Source organism: Prunus dulcis, chromosome 6 (assembly GCF_902201215.1).
Source record: "Prunus dulcis chromosome 6, ALMONDv2, whole genome shotgun sequence".
Lineage (NCBI taxonomy): Eukaryota > Viridiplantae > Streptophyta > Magnoliopsida > Rosales > Rosaceae > Prunus > Prunus dulcis.
In genome coordinates, this window is record NC_047655.1 from 11712935 (window position 1) to 11730165 (window position 17231).

A 17231-nucleotide genomic window follows, 5' to 3' on the forward strand; every position below is an offset into this window, starting at 1 on the left:
ATTGTAATGTCTAACTTTTATCAGCCAAGTTTTATGAACGAGCTTAACCAAAACTAGAGCTATCTTACGAAAAGATACATGTTGCTCACGAGCTTTACAAGTTACAACCCGAATATACCAAAGTTCAAGCTCAACTCATTTTTCTTGAGCCTAATAATTTGTTCGAGCTCATCTTGATGAGTCATGTGACATATGTATTTTGTGCAGAATCAAAAACTTGGACGAGTTAGCTTTGATTAATCAAATGATATCCTATTTACTCACCTAGTTACAGAATTTAGGTTTAACTAATTGAGAGTGTTAACTTTTTAAGAATCTCTGTTATACTAAGTGCGAGTGTTAACTTTTAGATCCATCATGCCGGTGGTCAACCGTTGCAGTACTATATACAAGAATGCAAAATGTTTCCAATTTGCTGAATCCACAAATTGATTCATAGAAAAATGAAATTATATTCTCACTTGCAGCTCGCAGATCCAAAAGCATAGCTCTGCTGTAAAACGTAGGATGGCTAGCCTTCTTTGACCCTCTGCCTCGCGAGTCTCAACCACAGAAGCATAACCGTCAGGTTCTCCTGATGTGAGTCACGTGCAATGTACTAGTGTAAATTGCAATGCTCCAAAATTTGGATAATAATACATAGAGAGTAGAATATTTCTGGAAGAAATAAATATGAATACATAATACAACGCTAGTCTAAATTATTTTAAATTAATTTAATCTATGGGAAGGGGAATTCAAATTTGAGTACAAAGAGGCAAGCTCACTGCCCTGATCAACTGGGTATAACCCACGTCTACATGAATATATAAATTATTAGATAAAAATAATTGAGTCTCTCACTCTCTCATTCTTCATCTACATATCGAATTATTATTGTTATTATTATAATGATGTGATAAGCACATTTTATATGCCACCATCCATCATTGATCGCTTATAAATATTCTAATTTGCTTAGTTAGAACTCACTCCACAAGGCATCTTCTTCCTCCATCTAATTTTTCCTTCTGCAGCTACCAATATTTTGTTCCTTTATAGAAATATTGGAAATGACATCTTCAAATCATGAGAATGCTGCAGGACCCTTGACGAGGTTATGGGGGAAGATAGTTGGGTTTGCCTTGAAGCTCAAGAAACTAGGGAAAGATGATCCAAGAAGGATTATTCATTCTTTTAAAATGGGGCTGGCTCTCACATTGGTGTCAATTTTCTACTACTTTAAACCACTCTATGAAGGTTTTGGTCTTGCTGCAATGTGGGCTATTTTAACTGTTGTGGTTGTGTTTGAATTTACTGTTGGTAAGCAACTTCTAAAAGCTCACATAATTGTGGTCCAAGACTTTCAACATATATTATCAACTGAAAATCAGAGAGTTTAAGTTTCTAAAATGTGATATTTTGTATTTTTATTTTTCAGGATCCACACTTGGAAGAGGTTTAAATAGAATGTTGGCAACTTTAACAGCTGCTGCTCTTGGCATCGGGGCACATCGCTTAGCAACTCTTTCTGGAGAGACAGGGGAACCCATACTTATTGCTCTCTTCGTCTTTATCATTGGTATATATGCATATACTTACTATTAGAAACAAGATTAAATTAATTTTTGTACTATATATGTATGTATATATACGCTTCAAAGCAACTAATAATCATTTCATGTGGATTTTTTGTTCGTTAATGCAGCTGGAATAGTGACATTCCTGAGATTCATTCCCCAAATTAAGGCAAGGTATGATTATGGGATGCTGATATTCTTATTGACATTCTGCTTGATATCGGTGTCTGGTTATCGCGATGAAGAGGTTATAGAAATGGCCTTCGAGAGGTTATCGACAATCGTCATTGGAAGCTGTACTTCTGTCATTGTATGCATTTTCATATGTCCAGTATGGATTGGGGTGGATCTTCACAATCAGATCGCTACCAACATTGAAAAGCTTGGGAATTTCTTAGAAGGTATGCATATATATTCAAAAACTCATATTGACCAAAAATATATTTTAAAAACCTCGTTTATGGTTATCTTATCATTATTACCACCAGGAACTTCAAAGTTTAACCTGTTAAGGCCAATTACTTGCAGGATATGGAGAAGAATACTTTAAAGTATCTGAGGAAGGGCAGCCTAGAGACAAGTCATCAATTCTTGATGGATATAAAAGTGTTCTAAGTTCAAGTAGCAAGGAAGAAACCATGGTGAGAATCATACAACGTTCCCTTCCTCTATTTTCTGTCCAAGAAAATTATGCTTGAACTCTACTCTGAATTCTTTACTTTCTATTATCCAGGCTAATTTGGCAAGATGGGAACCGCGTCATGGAAAGTTCAGGTTTCGTCATCCATGGAAACAATACTTGAAAGTTGGGAGCATAACTCGCCAATGTGCTTTCAAAATTGAAGCTCTCAACAGCTACCTTATCTCTGAGATCCAGGTATGATGATGAAACCCTTTTCACCATTTTATGTCTGTATTAATGATATAAATGCATTTCACTACCAATTTATGTCTACTAACTTATCTTTTGCGCCTCTCATGCAGTCACCTCCAGAAGTTCGAAGCATAATTCAAGAAGCAAGCACAGCAGTTAGCTCAGAGTGTGGCAAAGCATTGAAGGAATTAGCATCTGCTTTACGGAAAATGACTAAATCATCAGCAGCAGAACGTCACATTGCCAACTCAAAAGATGCTGCTGAAAATCTCAAATCTGTAATCAGATCCAGCTTATCGAAACATGACGATATCTTACAGATCATACCAGCAGGTGCAGTGGCTTCACTACTGTGTGAAGTTGTTAAATGTACAGAGGAAATTGCCGATGCTGCTCATAAACTGGCGTCCCTAGCACATTTTAAGAATGCTAAGCCTAAAGTGACCCCAGAGCAGAAAGAATTACCTTCACAGGGAATTGTGCAGCCAGTATCAGGCATCGATGGGATGCATCACGTTATTACGATTAATGAACCATCTCAAAGTTTACAGGAAAATCGGAATCTCCCACCAGCAATGGCTCCAAGAATGGAGGTGTAGACTTTCTAAAGCAATAGTAATTTTTAGTTCTCTGTCAATAAATGAAATGATAGAGGCGCTTTTGAGCTTGTTCTTTTGTTTTTTTCCTCCCCCTTAAATCATTAATTGATCAATGGGGGAGTTTGATATGTTGCTTTTTCCCTAGAGCTTCCACTGGAAGCTCTGAGGTTTGAAGCAGTTTATATTTGTACTTGCTGCAAATGATGAATTGCCTTACTGAAAACAGAAGTGTTATCCTCAAATTGTATTTTTTTATTATGCACAATTTGAGTTTGTACGTTCTCCTGAAAATAGAAAAACTGGAGAGGAAGGCTTAATTCAATTCGCCAGTAAAACCTTGGTTTTGCAAACTTTGGGAACAAAACTAATTTATTCATAGTTCAAGCACCAGATTGGTCTCAAAATGGGCTGTTGCCCTCCCAAATTCATCTGGGGAATAAAAGAAAAACAACTTATATGAACTATTTTTTTATAAGTATTTCCTCCTTAGAATTTCTTTTGTATCTTTGGGAGGCACTTGCGACCTCTTTTAATAACAAAAAGAGAAATATCACTAGACTAAGAGCTAGTTGGTTTTCCTTTTTAAAATTACCTATTTCACTATAAATCATTTTTATCGAGAGACAAATATTGTTGCATGCTATTGCACTCGTGTGGATAATCGAATATATGATCTGATAACCATAAGGAAAACACAATGAAGCACCATCTCATTGACAGATTACTTTCGTGACAACCAAGTACAATCCCACATATTACTTTCTTGAGAAGCAAGCTCCAATAACATATTAAGTATCTAGATTTATACAGTTGCCAATTACTATATAATTTCTCCTATTGATTAGCATGCTAAATTATAAAATCGTCTTTCACCTATATATTATAACATGTGTATTAGTAACAACGTGAGGAAGTGATCACTGGCAAAAATTTCTCCTGACAAGATGTATTTTGGCCCTCTTGTTAGTATAGGTTTTCTTGAATCTCAGTCATTGAGTTTGCCTTCGGGTTGTTGTTGGTAAGTCAAAATTCTTCTTGTTGGTAGGGACTAATAATTTCAGTGGCAGAGATCACCTCTACTTCTAGAACAATAGTTTGATTCTTACCACACCCTAAAATCTACATATCAGTGCTAAAATTTGACCTTTCATGACTGATTGGTCCTGCAATCAATGCAAGAAAACAATATTCAACGTTGAGCTGCTGCGTCATTAAATTCCTTTTTATGGATTTTTGGTCAAGTTCAAGAGCTACCATCCAAAGTCCATCTCAACAGTGAAGTTCATTAATTCATATGATATATTCTGCCTTTGTTGTCCTTTCACTTATATTCTACTAATTTTTGCTTTGTGACAATATTTTGGTAGATCTGTTTTCTTTATATATGTCTCATTTTTATATTAATAAATTGAATTTTTTGAAACCCACCTAGCCCATGTTCTAAGGTCCACTAATTAATCAAAACATCTAGAATTCAGATATCTTCTTTCTTAAAACAATGCTAAAATCCAAATTCTTGGGAATAAACTTTATCAATTTGTTTTCTTGTTTTTCTGCTACCTGGCATAATTAGAAGCCTCTTCCAGTTTTGTTTTTAGCCATGATTCACAGTATATGGAATGATTTAGATGCATTTGTGACATATAAACAGGAAAATAAAGGAAGAGGAATTGCTGATATTGGTTTGGATAGGCAGTGCAACTGCATAGATAGGTCATCAAATAGATTAATTATTGGCTCACCTAACTAGTTTTACCTTTAAAAAAAGGAGATTTATTAATTTAAATCCTTGCTTTTGGGTTGTCGACAAGAAAATTGTCATTATTGTTGTCCTATAGACTTAGTTGAGTTTTTTTTTTTCGTTTAATAATAAATAAAAAATAAAAAGTACAAGTGAGATGGGGTTTTCATACACATTATCAAGATATTATGGGAATTTGAATCGGAGACTATTTGTCTACAAGTCAATATCATTTTCCACTAAGTTAGGCAGAGACAAATAATATACTTTTAAAAACACATTGCCTAATATATGTAGATAAACACAAATTTATATGATAAACTATTTAAACACAAATAAACACATTGCCTAAACTTCCGCCCGGAAAAGAAACTATTTAAACTTAATTAATTGGCAAAGTCGATATATACGTTTTGATTAATCAAATCCTAACATGAAGACGATTTTGAGACACGACACTATTGGTAACACTTCGTTTTTTATAGTTTTCATTTTTATAACGAAGGATGAAGAGAGATGGAGGAAGGGAGGGAGGAGGGCAGAATGAAAGAAAATGTATGAAACAAAAGCTTGAAAAAGAAAATTGTTTTTATATTGTTAAAGCAAAAAACTAAAAATGAAATGGCTTCGAACATTTCCTTTATTATTTGCTAAAAATACTATGTAGATTGTTCTTGTTTTTCTTTTTTATTCTTTTTATATAATATTCTTTTATGAAGCTTTGGTCTTCAAAACTAGGCTGCTCTGTCTGGCCACTAAACTGACTTTGAAGTTTGAAAAATGGCATGACAAATGATATACATGCAGCAGTTCCAACATCAACGGTCCCAATACAATTATTTTTACTAGTTCAACAAATGTTTTTACAAAAATTAGTTTATATATAGGGGTACTTATAATTTTGCTCACTGGAGTTTGGTTTACATTTAATTTTAATTACCGTAATTTTAATTTTATTGATTTCGTTATTGTACTAGTAATCGTTAATAAATCAGGTTCAAGTTTTCAATTCCGTCAATTTCAATATTTTTTTTTTCATCAAAAGGGGCCGATTTTGGCTTAACACGATTTCCAATTTTTTTCGTCAAAATGCAAATTTGCTAGTTTCATTTTTTTGGACAAAAATATTTTAAAGGTACAGACGTATAGCCGTGCGCCTATACCCTAAACTCTAAAATATTCGAATTTATTTAAATAGTATAGCCACGCGGCGATACGTCTTGAATATATTTATTCGAATATTTTACAAGTATAGCCGCACAGCTATACTTGAAAAATATTCGGCTATACTGTTAAAATAAATTCGAATATTTTTCAAGTATAGCTGTGCGGCGATACGCTTTAGATATAATTATTCGAATATTTTACAAGATATAATTGCGACTAACAAAATCAATAAACACAATGTTTCAAGAAAATACTTAAATTTCAATAATTTAATTGAATGGTCAAATAATATCGGATTCAAGTATTTTTTGTAGGGATGAAATTTGAATAAATATCCACAAAATAGATGGTTTGAATTAATGAAATATAATGCAGAATAGGCTCTACAAAAGTATCCCTCAAATACGAGCGAATCATATGTTTTTCTTGGTAAAGATACGTACGATCAATATTGTGATCAACTCTCGTATGATAGATGTTTGAACTCATTGGTTGATACAGTCCTAAATGGTTTGATTTCCGCTGTCAAGATCAGTCAATGGTTGGAACCAAAATTGACAAAGAAATACTACTTTTTCAATCACGTAGTCAAAAGGGCATTTAATTCTTTAATGGTCTGCCTTTTGGCGACCGTTAATTCATTTTAGGCTAAATAATTTTTTACCTGGTTTCTGTGATTTGTATGGTAACAAGTTGGAATTTGAGTTGGGTTTTAGGTTATTTAGGCAATCTCCAGTCATGGTCATATGTTAAATATAATCCTAAAATAATGTAAAATTCACCTCTAGTCATGGGCTAAAAATATTTTGGTCTAATTTTTAGCCCAAGCTCAAGTTTAGCCTTTTAGCCCTCCAAGTAGACCACTTGTAGCCCATCTTCGCCCTATGCTAAATTTTTTATGGGCCCAGTGTATGTGCTTTCCAAGAAAAAAAAGTATCACGCGTGGACAAAAGTATGAAACATCTCGTACAACTGCAGATCCAACAACCAATATTAAAGATGTGCTGACGTCAGCTAGTCATTAATTTTTTTTTCTTATAACCTTTTAAAATGTTTTTAAATTCATTTTATTATATATATATATATATATATATAAAGCAAAAGGCCGAGAATGGTGAAACATTCAAAATACCAGAAAATATCATTGGTTAATGGAAACATTAAGAAGTAAACTTATTAATTAAATGAGGATAATATGGTAAAATTAAAAAAATAATAATGGATCCTATTTTTATAGGACACTTTTTAATTCTAAAAAAATGCCTTTAGCATATATACTAGCCTCGTGCAGAGAGGCTAGTGTATATATATATATATATATATATATAATTATTTTCTGATCATTGGAGGTCAGAATTATTGATTGAAAAGTTGCTTTTTTTAAAAAAAAAAATTTCAAACCTTTTAAATGTTTTAAATTCATTTGTTTAGAAAATATATATATATATACTGGTTATGACTGTAGGAGGTCAGAACCATTGAAACGCAGCCTTTTTTTAATTTTTTTATTTTTAATTGCCTTCATTGGCTTTATTATTATTATTTAAAAGAAATTAAAAACCTAAAATATGTCTATAAATACTTCAAAAATTCTTCAAAAATTTTCCCACTCATTTCATTCCACATTTCTTACAAGTTCTATCACATTCTCTACTTATTCACAACTTTCCACTCTTTCTTTTTGTCGAATATTTTCTACACTCATTTCATCCAAACAATTCCTACAAATTTATTTTCTTTACTTATTTTCTTATTCATATTATTTGAAAAATATCCCGGACTTTGAAGGGACGAAATTGGTCACGAGTGGAAGATGAACATCTTTGCAAGACTTTCATAAAAGTCTTCAAAGATAGCGTTGTGGGTACTAACCAAAAAAGCAATGGGCTTTGGGAATGTATCTCACGAAAATACACAAAGGCATTGATCACGATCAATCCTTCCATTTACAAAGGAAGGAGATGAAGTTGTGAGATATTGAATCGAAAACACTCCATTTATTGACATTTGAAGATGAAGATAAGAGGTACCACGTCGACAAAATCTAATTGGAAATTTAGATTGTTGCTCTCAGACCTACATGTGTGACTCAAAAATCATATCTGAAAAATTATTAAGATTCCTTCAAGATAAGACGTGTCACATGGACACAAAATCTTATTAAATGCTTATCAACATACATGTGTATACATGGAATATTCTCTAAATAATAGTTTAATTAAATTAAACAATACATAATTGTAAAATGTACGAATGTTGTACAATAATTTTTCTCAAAATAATAAAATATGAAGGATCCTAAAATATAGCCATATATGACTGGAGATTGAAAAATTTAACCCATGCTATTCTTTAAAAATTAATATTTTGGAGGACTAAATTTATAGCCCTAGACTACATTTAGCCCCATAACTAGAGACATAACAAGCATAAATAAAGTTTGAAATATTTTGATGACAGCAACTCGTTTGTAATTGGTTGGAAAAGAAGGATATATTCTCACTCAAAATCCAATACTCATCCATTGCCCAAAATCTAACAATACAGTTTTTCGAGTACAAAATGAAAATTGTGCAAAGTTGTCAATTTAAGAGTCAATGTCAAGATTATCAAGAATCTTTAATTGGGTCGAAGTTTTATAAGTTTTCTAAGAGTTATGATTGACTTAGTGCAGCATCATTGACATCCGGGGCAGTGGTGGAGCTAGTAGCTTTTCTTTTAGGGCCAGGCTAGTACTATAGTTTCAAGGTTATATAGATTTACATTTAAACTGATATTGCAGTAGCTGCTTAAGAATTAATTGCTTTTTTATGGAGCTTCACGGGGCACAAAGGGGTGGCGCCAAGGCCATTGCCTGTCTATATGTGGCTCTGCCCTTGATCTAGAACATGCCAACAATGCCTAGGCAAGGAAAATATGCAGCGGAGTTGGACAAGACAAGTGTTTGTGCAAATTTCCTTCGGTGAGAATATTCGTGGATGATCCTCTTCACACTCGAACCTCTTCTTCATCCTCGATCCATGCAAAATAGATACGGTCAGCAAAGTACGTCTGGGGAATGTTGGCCAAAGGCCCTCCGATGCCTAAGTCAGTTAAATGGTCTCAAAAAAATGCATAAATAACTGAAAGGATAGAGCTTTCTCTTCGGGAAGAGAGAGAGAGAGAGAGAGAGAGAGAGAGAGAGAGAGAGAGGTTTTCTAGGGTTTTTGAATGGAATTAGGATTACCTCATGTGTGGTGTGTAACCATCTATTTATAGAGTCTCTTTGTTGGCTAGTGTTTGTAGAGAATAATTCCCCTAAGGAAATGAATTATTCTTTTCCTTAAATGACAGGATAATATGAAGGAGATTTGATGGAAATCGGATTGATTTGTGGAGATATTTCTATCTTAAATCAAGGATAATTAGCTAATTAAATCTAGTTTAATTAGCACAATTATTTGACCTAAGAAATATTCCTCTATTTACATGTCACCTTATGATTGAATGCTAAAATTCGAGTTCCCACAACAAGACAAGACAAAGAAAAGTCGATGTCTTGTTTGTTGTGGTAAACAAGACATGAGTGGCTTTGGAGAGGCAAGACTTGACTTGGGCTCTGAGTATGTAGCCGAAACATATACAGGAGCCTTGGCATAGCAAGATCCAAGCCATGGCATGAGAAGCAAGACCCAACATACATGAGTGTGGACTGTCCGTGACAGCAAGCTTGGCAGAGTCGGGCTTGGGCTGGATGTTCTGTGAGCTTGCAAATAGGTCTAATGGGGCTTAAGGTTGCATGCGACATGATGTGAAGATGTTTGGGAATGGAAAAGTTGAAAGAGATGCTGATCATAGGCAAGTAATTTATCTCAAATGATATCTTGTGGTTGAAATTTCATTGTTATTTTTATTTTGTAAGTGCATGTTGACAAAATGAAGAAATGCTTACGAAAGTTGGAGATGAAGCATGTCGACAATCGAGAGTTACAAAAAATGTGGTTTTTGTTGTAGAACGTAAAGTTTTGAATGTCGGAGTATTCTCTTTTTCTTTCATGTAGGATTTTATCCCATTAGATTTTTCCCGAGCCAAGTTTTATCGAGACATCATTTAAACTTTTGTCAAGATCGGCTATATTGGATATATATTATGATAAAATAGATCATTTATGTTAATTGAATTTGAGAGAAATAGACGACTAAAACAGATCATTTATATTAATTGAATAAAAAAAACTACCCAAGATCTGAAAACAAAATATGTGTAGAAAAGAAAGAAAAAAAGGAAACCAAAAGCTAGCTTCCTTTCTCTAAAAGAAGATAGCTTTTCTTAATTCATTTCTTGTCTATATCAAACAATTAATCGTTTCACACTCCAAGACCTACCCAAAAGAACAGAACAGGTGTACACATTGAAGCCGCACGAAAAAGACCACCCATATAATTTCTCCTTGGCATGTACTGGATACAGATAAGAAAATTAAAGTATGGCAAACAGGCTTGGTTCACAAGAATTAATAAATAATGAGTTTGTGTCCCAACTAACCCGTACGTACTTGGAAAAACGACAACATCAAACAAAAGGTGGCGCAACAATTGCATTGACTCCAGGTGGGATTCTGCTGTGAATCACTGAATCACAACCAAACGACAACAGAAAATGATAAAAGGACCACAGAGTAGGCACAGGCACTCGTTTCTACAGAGTGATATCCAATACCAGCGTGACACCTATCTGGTAGGTACTAGTTGTACAGCACCGTCACAGCAGGACCTGTAAATCGAGACGTGTTATCTTGAAAATGATAACCTATAGCTACCTGCAAATAATAAGGAAGGTAAATGTATACGCGTATGGTTCTAACATTTCACATATTTATTTAATAAAATCTTAATATTTTTATGATTTTTTTTCTCCGCTTCAAGGCAGCTTCGTCATCTGTTTCTGCATATTGTATTCACTATATATATCTCACGTATAAAAGAACACAGCTAGTTATATATACCTAGTTTCAAAGCTGAAGAACATCAAGCCTCTCTCAGCCACTGGTGTGTGTTTCACTCTCAGTAGCACACAGAAATCAAAATGGCATCTGAAGCAGTTCGTGATCAGAACAATGGTAACGAAGGAGAAAATAGAGATCCTGGTTTCTGTGGGAAGCTGATGAACAAGGTGGTGGAATTTCCAAGAAAGTTAAAGAAACTAGGGCAAGATGATCCCAGAAGGATCGTTCATTCTCTTAAAGTAGGACTTGCAGTTCTTTTGGTGTCATTGCTTTATTACTTCCAGCCTCTCTATGATGGGCTTGGTGCCACTGCCATGTGGGCTGTTTTGACTGTTGTTGTTGTCTTCGAATTTTCTGTAGGTATGTCTTCGAATCATGATTTTGTTTTAATTAAATTTGTTTTAAGTTGATATAAATATATTTATTTATCTTTTTTGTTTTTGTGTTTGCATAATGCAGGGGCAACACTAGGAAGAGGTTTAAACAGGATTTTGGCAACATTCCTAGCAGGTTTTCTAGGATTTGGTGTTCATCACCTGGCAAATCTTTCTGGAGAAACAGCTCATCCAATACTCATTGGGGTCTTTGTCTTTCTACTAGGTAAAATTACTCCACCTGAAAAAAGAAATAAAAATATTTAGGAGCTTTTTTCAATCAACTTTATCATCACATAAATTACAACTAATATTAATGAATTGGAATGTGCAGCTGCATCAGTGACATTTCTACGCTTCTTTCCGCGGTTGAAGGCGCGATACGACTATGGACTTCTGATTTTTATCTTGACATTCTGTCTGATATCCGTGTCGGGATACAGAGATGAGGAGATACTAGAAATGGCCCACAAGAGGGTGTCCACAATCCTGATAGGCGCATTTACAGCTGTGTTTGTGTGTGTTTTCATTTGCCCTGTATGGGCTGGTAATGATCTGCACAACTCTGTTGCTAACAACATTGAGAAACTTGGGAGCTTCTTGGAAGGTACATTACTCACATGCACTACATGCCTGGAATTTTCATTACTTATGTGACTGGAAAAACTCACTATAAACTTTTTAAAAACTTGCAGGTTTTGGGGATGAATACTTTAAAGTAGCCAGCAATACAGAGTCTAATAAGGCACTTTTGCAAGGATATTCTAGTGTTCTCAACTCAAAACAGAGTGAAGAAAGTCAGGTATTGAGTCTCTCTTAATTATCCCCACAACGAAATTACAAGTTTTTAAGTAAAATGTAATTACAAATGATATTTGTATTTGACATGCGCTGTTAGACTATGAATTAGAACCGCACATTTAGACATAAATTTTATGTAATTTATGAATCTAATTCATAGCGTAGCAAAATAACATCTCAGATTATTTGACAAGATATACCTTGATGTTTTGCAGGCAAATTTTGCAAGGTGGGAGCCTAGACATGGAAAGTTTAGATACCGTCATCCATGGAAACATTATCTGAAAATCGGTACCCTAACCCGACAATGCGCATACCGGATCGACACTCTTAACGGTTACCTCAACTCAGAAATTCAGGTATTGTACACCAGATCATTTAAGACTATTACAAACAAAGACACAATGAAAAATATGTAAATATTAAGAATGATTTTGTTATTATACAGACACCTCTAAACATCCAGAGCAACAAAGTTCAAGAGCTATGCATGAAGATGAGCTCAGAATCAGGCAAGGCCTTGAAGGAGCTAGCATGGGCCCTTAAAACAATGACCAAGCCATGCTCTGCCGCCAGCTGCCACATCACAAAATCAAGAGCTGCAGCCAATAACCTCAAATCTCTGCTCAAAACCAGCGCAGCATTGTTGGGCAGCGAAGGCATTCACCTCCTGGACATCGTACCTGCTATCACTGTAGCTTCGCTCCTAAGCGACGTCGTTTCATACGCTGAGCAAATCGAGAAGTCGATCCACGAACTGTCCTCGTTTTCGCATGTGCAGTTCAAGAGCGCAGAGCCAACAAAAGCATTGCAGCCGTGTAATTCTTGTGCGAGTTCCACCAATGATAACGTGCCACATCTTGTCATCACGATTCATAAATTGCCTTCTCAGCAGGAAATTGGAAGCAAACAAGGGGCTGCCAATTAATTAAGGAGCTCCATTTTGATCTGACCGTCCATCGAAACCGACAGATCCTCAGCCGTTAAGATCTCGCTATCGCAAAGCCCCTGCAGGTTTCGCTCACTCTGCCCCAACGCCTGAACTTGTCACTACCTTCGCGGAACCTTAGCTGTTGTTCGTGCCACCTCGGCACAGGCGTCTCTATGCCGGCGCACATCTCACTCGCCCGGGTAACAAGCGGTGCGGTAACATCTCCGACTCTGACCACCATAAACGGTGTCGCCTCTGGGGATATTTAGTTGTTTGCAATTTTACAAGGGCATCGTTTATTATCACTATTTTTATGTTTTTTTTCTTATCATGGAGAGAATAAACAAAACTGTGCTCTTATATCAGTTGTAGCATTAACAGAGTAAACAAAATTATGCTCTTATTATTTGATGAACAAGAAATACATATTTTTGCATTCATGTTGGCCATACTTGAATTTTAGCCTCTACCCTTATTTGCTCTTTCTTTCCTTGTTGAGTTGTCCTTGTGTGTCTTAGTGACACAAACTCAATCGGCACGTCCATATTCACATATTACACAAAAAGTCACACCAACATGAAACTTACAAGTCACAACCACATAGCCACTGCCAGGTCCATGAATTTTTTTAGTGAAAGTGCAATTTTGAAAGGCTAAAAACTCTGTGAATTGAACATCTAAGTCTTTTTTACCTAAATTGACCTTAGGTCCCTTCATGTATTCATATTATACATGAAAAATTGTTTTATGTAAAAATATTGACTAAGTATGAAAAATGGTTTTTCGGAATAATCATTTTCTCAAGATAATTTTTGGCGGCTTTTATTCCTTACACATCAAATAAGAAAACTTGATTTTATGGAATTTTATTAAGAAGTATATAATGACTTAATGAGCCATCATTTTTGGCATAAATCGTATTTTGCACTAAAACCGATTTTTCATATTTTGATTTGGTGGGAATTTGATTTTCTAGTATTTTTATTTGAATCCAAATGGGTGGTAGTTCTTTATTTACATTGTAAACTTAAGTAAATAGAGTAATATAAAAATAAATGAAAGTAAAAGGACAAAGACATGTACTTAAATGCTGAAAATGGAAATAAAGTAATCTGTACACCTAGAGTGCACCACCACCAGCTGAGCAAATGGGCAATTTGAAGCACATACAATAGTTTTTCCAGCGAGGAAATGTGCACACAGCACACAGCAACCAAAAATTTCCAATTAAAATTCAACACTATCTCAATCATGGCACAATCTTGTGAGCTTTCTTTTCAATAATCCAAGAAACAAAGGAATATGGAGTTTCTAAATCCACAAAACCCATGCTCGTTACTCTTGTTCATGAGACAACTCAGCTCCCCCACCAAATACAACCTCCACAAACCTCCCAGAGCCCAGCTTCCCCACAATCTTTTCCCACACTCCACCTTTGTCCCTCAGCATCTCCATCAAGCTAAACCCCTCATCAAACCCCACCAATAAAAAACTCCTCAATTGACAACATTTTTAATGGTGTGGCTTGGGAAGAAAGCACGCTAATTATGGTGCTTTTTGCTGAAGGCCACTATGCAGCTACTATTCTTTGGTCCAGGATCTAAATTGGAGTTTCTAATGACTAAAAGCCACTTTTCACAACTTATAAACACGTCCCCATTGTTGATATTAATCCCAACCCGCTTTACTACCTGGAAATCTCAACGACAACCCCTCGTGCTTGTATATAGCAGCGTACGCACAAAGCATACTCACAATGACCAGCATTGTTGTTATACACATCTGGTTGGCACCAAATGGCCTCCCCGATACCTAATATATGGTCTAACCGAAATGTCCTACCCCAGGTATCCTACTCATTTCAATATAGCCTAGCCAATACGGCCTAGGATTTCTATTGTTATTCATCAAGCTCAAGTTTAGATTGAGAATAGCTACTCTAGGTGTTCTTAACTAACAACTATCATATGGAGGTTCATGCAAATTGGCAAAGGTAAATTGTGCATTGCATAACATTGCATTATACTGTTTTCATAAAATGATGACTAGTCATCTGTTTCTTGGATGACTAGTCATCTTGCTCTCCAGCTTGATAACCAACTTTTTTGTCATATTCTTTTTTCTCTCTGTGCTGCTGCCACATGGGATTCTGACCTAAGGGAATTTTTGGTCTGTAAAGGCCTTGCGATTCCTCTTTGGGAAGCCGTCTCTTTTGTGTGGAATTGAGAGGAAAAGATTGGTTTTCCATCTTTCCGTTCTTCTTCCTCAAGAGAGAACAATATTTCATCTATGAGTTTTTCCAAATTGATTTCTTTATGAAAAAACTGCATTTGAAATACGAATCTGCATCTAGCTTTATAAAAACATTCTCTCATTTATATCTAGGTCAGTTTCACTACTGATTTCTTCAAGAGTATGGTTTCTTGAAGAAATTGGTTGACAGGACCCGATCCCAATTCCACTTTGGAATTCGAACCAAGCCCTGTGTGTGTCCGACACCTGGCAACTGTCGGGCACAAATGACCATTTTACCCTTCCTGCTACAGTTACTATTAAAACTTCCTTTCGACTCCTGCCGAAAATTCGGCAAAGTCTCCCCTGTATTTTGATCAAACCCAAAATCTTTCACCTGTTAAACAAGCAAAATAGCTTTTCACCAACTGCCAGACTAAACAACCAAACATTCACCAGTTCAAGTTTTCCACTAAAACTAGATATCAGAGCATTTTCTACTAATTACAAGATTTCAAGGACTTTCCGACAAAACCCTACGCTTCTTGGTGGCGCGGAAGCTAGGAGTGGCCCGGTGGTGGATGTGTAATAACCCAAAACAAAATATCAAGAAAATAACAAAATATCTAAAAAGTAGGATTAATATCTTCTAGCAAAAAGACAATTTTACCCTCGCATTATTTAATAGGGAAAAAGTTGACTTTTCGATCGAGAAAGAATTTGGCAATTCCGCTTGCGCCGTTGCGTAGAGCACGGCGAAACGAGTCCGCAGACACGGAGTAGACTCGAATCGGAGTTGTAACGAAGAAATTACGATCAAAATACCGCGAAGGGCAAAATGATAATTTGGTCAAAAAGTCAGATTTTTATCCCTTCCTCCCTTCTCTCTCCTCATTTCTCTCTCCTCTCTCTCTCCTCCCGATCCCTCGGCGCCAGCCGACCTCCCTCCCTTCCCGACGTCGCCACGGCCGCCACAGCTGGAGCCGATCTCCGAGACCGGTACCAAACGAACCACCACTCGACCGCCGTCCTTCCCCGACCCGTCGCCGCCCTTGCCGTGGCCGGAGCTCGTCGGAAATCGCCATTTTTGCCGATTTTCCAGTTCGAACTTTGAGCTCCTCGTTCTCCCTCAATTCTCCACCAAATCGATCGAGTAAGGTATGGTTTCTCAGCTATTTTTCGTGTTCTAGCTGATGGATGTATGGGTTTCGATCGATTTTAGCTCTAGAACGTTCGATTTTCGACTTGAAAATTGGCCGAAACTTCGGCCGCCGTGATCGGCTGTTTTCGGTCACTTTTTGGGGTATGTCCAAGAACAAAAGTGACTCCAAATGGGGTGTTTTACCTAGGATAGGAGTTTGGAGTCTTGGTTCCGAGATTTTTCGGCAACCCAAAATCGCTTTGGACACCCAATCTGCCCGCGCGTGTGGCGGCGCGTGGGCGAGGGTGGTGAAGTAACTCTGTGTAGTTTTGTGATCCTCATGTCGTCACGAGCGCGTAGGATTTCGCGGATCTCGATTCGGAGTCCGTTTGAGCCCATGAACGGATTTTTCATATCGCGCGATCCTTGGGTGCAGTGTCGTCAAATCGTTGGATCGCACTGAATTTTGGATATGTTGTACTACATGATTCCAGGATCGTGTAGAATTCGACGGATTGCGAATCGGAGTCCCGGATACTACGAAATCGCGAACCCTGGGCCTAGGGTTTGGATTTTAAGCGATAATGTGATTTTGGCCAATCCGACCGTCCGTTTCGGACCAAATTCGCGGAACATGGTTCCTTCTCTATGAGGAACCTTCAGAGAAGCCCAGATTGGCCATCGGAGATCGTGGACCCCATGGGTCCCGGATCGGCCGGTCTGGTAAGTTATCGCTTAGTAAGGCTTCGAGTCTTTTAAGACCGTTCTAATTGTTTGAAAGGTTAAAGTGGGCATAGGAGTAATTCTAAAATGAGTGCACGTAATTC

General features: G+C 36.4%; 2 protein-coding genes across 2 annotated transcripts; both read left to right on the forward strand.

Annotated features, from left to right (window-relative positions):
- The first annotated feature begins 1052 nt into the window (after window positions 1–1052).
- On the forward strand, window positions 1053–3032 carry LOC117632633 (aluminum-activated malate transporter 2-like). Its single transcript, XM_034366175.1, has 6 exons — window positions 1053–1302; window positions 1421–1561; window positions 1688–1960; window positions 2088–2200; window positions 2293–2436; window positions 2544–3032. The coding sequence occupies exons 1-6, from the start codon at window positions 1053–1055 to the stop codon at window positions 3030–3032; spliced, it is 1410 nt and encodes a 469-aa protein (XP_034222066.1).
- Window positions 3033–10779: 7747 nt separating this feature from the next.
- Window positions 10780–13471, forward strand: LOC117632462 (aluminum-activated malate transporter 2-like). The gene is made up of 6 exons (XM_034365941.1): window positions 10780–11285; window positions 11385–11525; window positions 11634–11906; window positions 11995–12101; window positions 12316–12459; window positions 12549–13471. Exons 1-6 carry the CDS (start codon window positions 11006–11008, stop codon window positions 13026–13028), a joined length of 1425 nt encoding a protein of 474 aa, XP_034221832.1. The 5' UTR covers window positions 10780–11005; the 3' UTR covers window positions 13029–13471.
- The last annotated feature ends 3760 nt before the right edge of the window (window positions 13472–17231 follow it).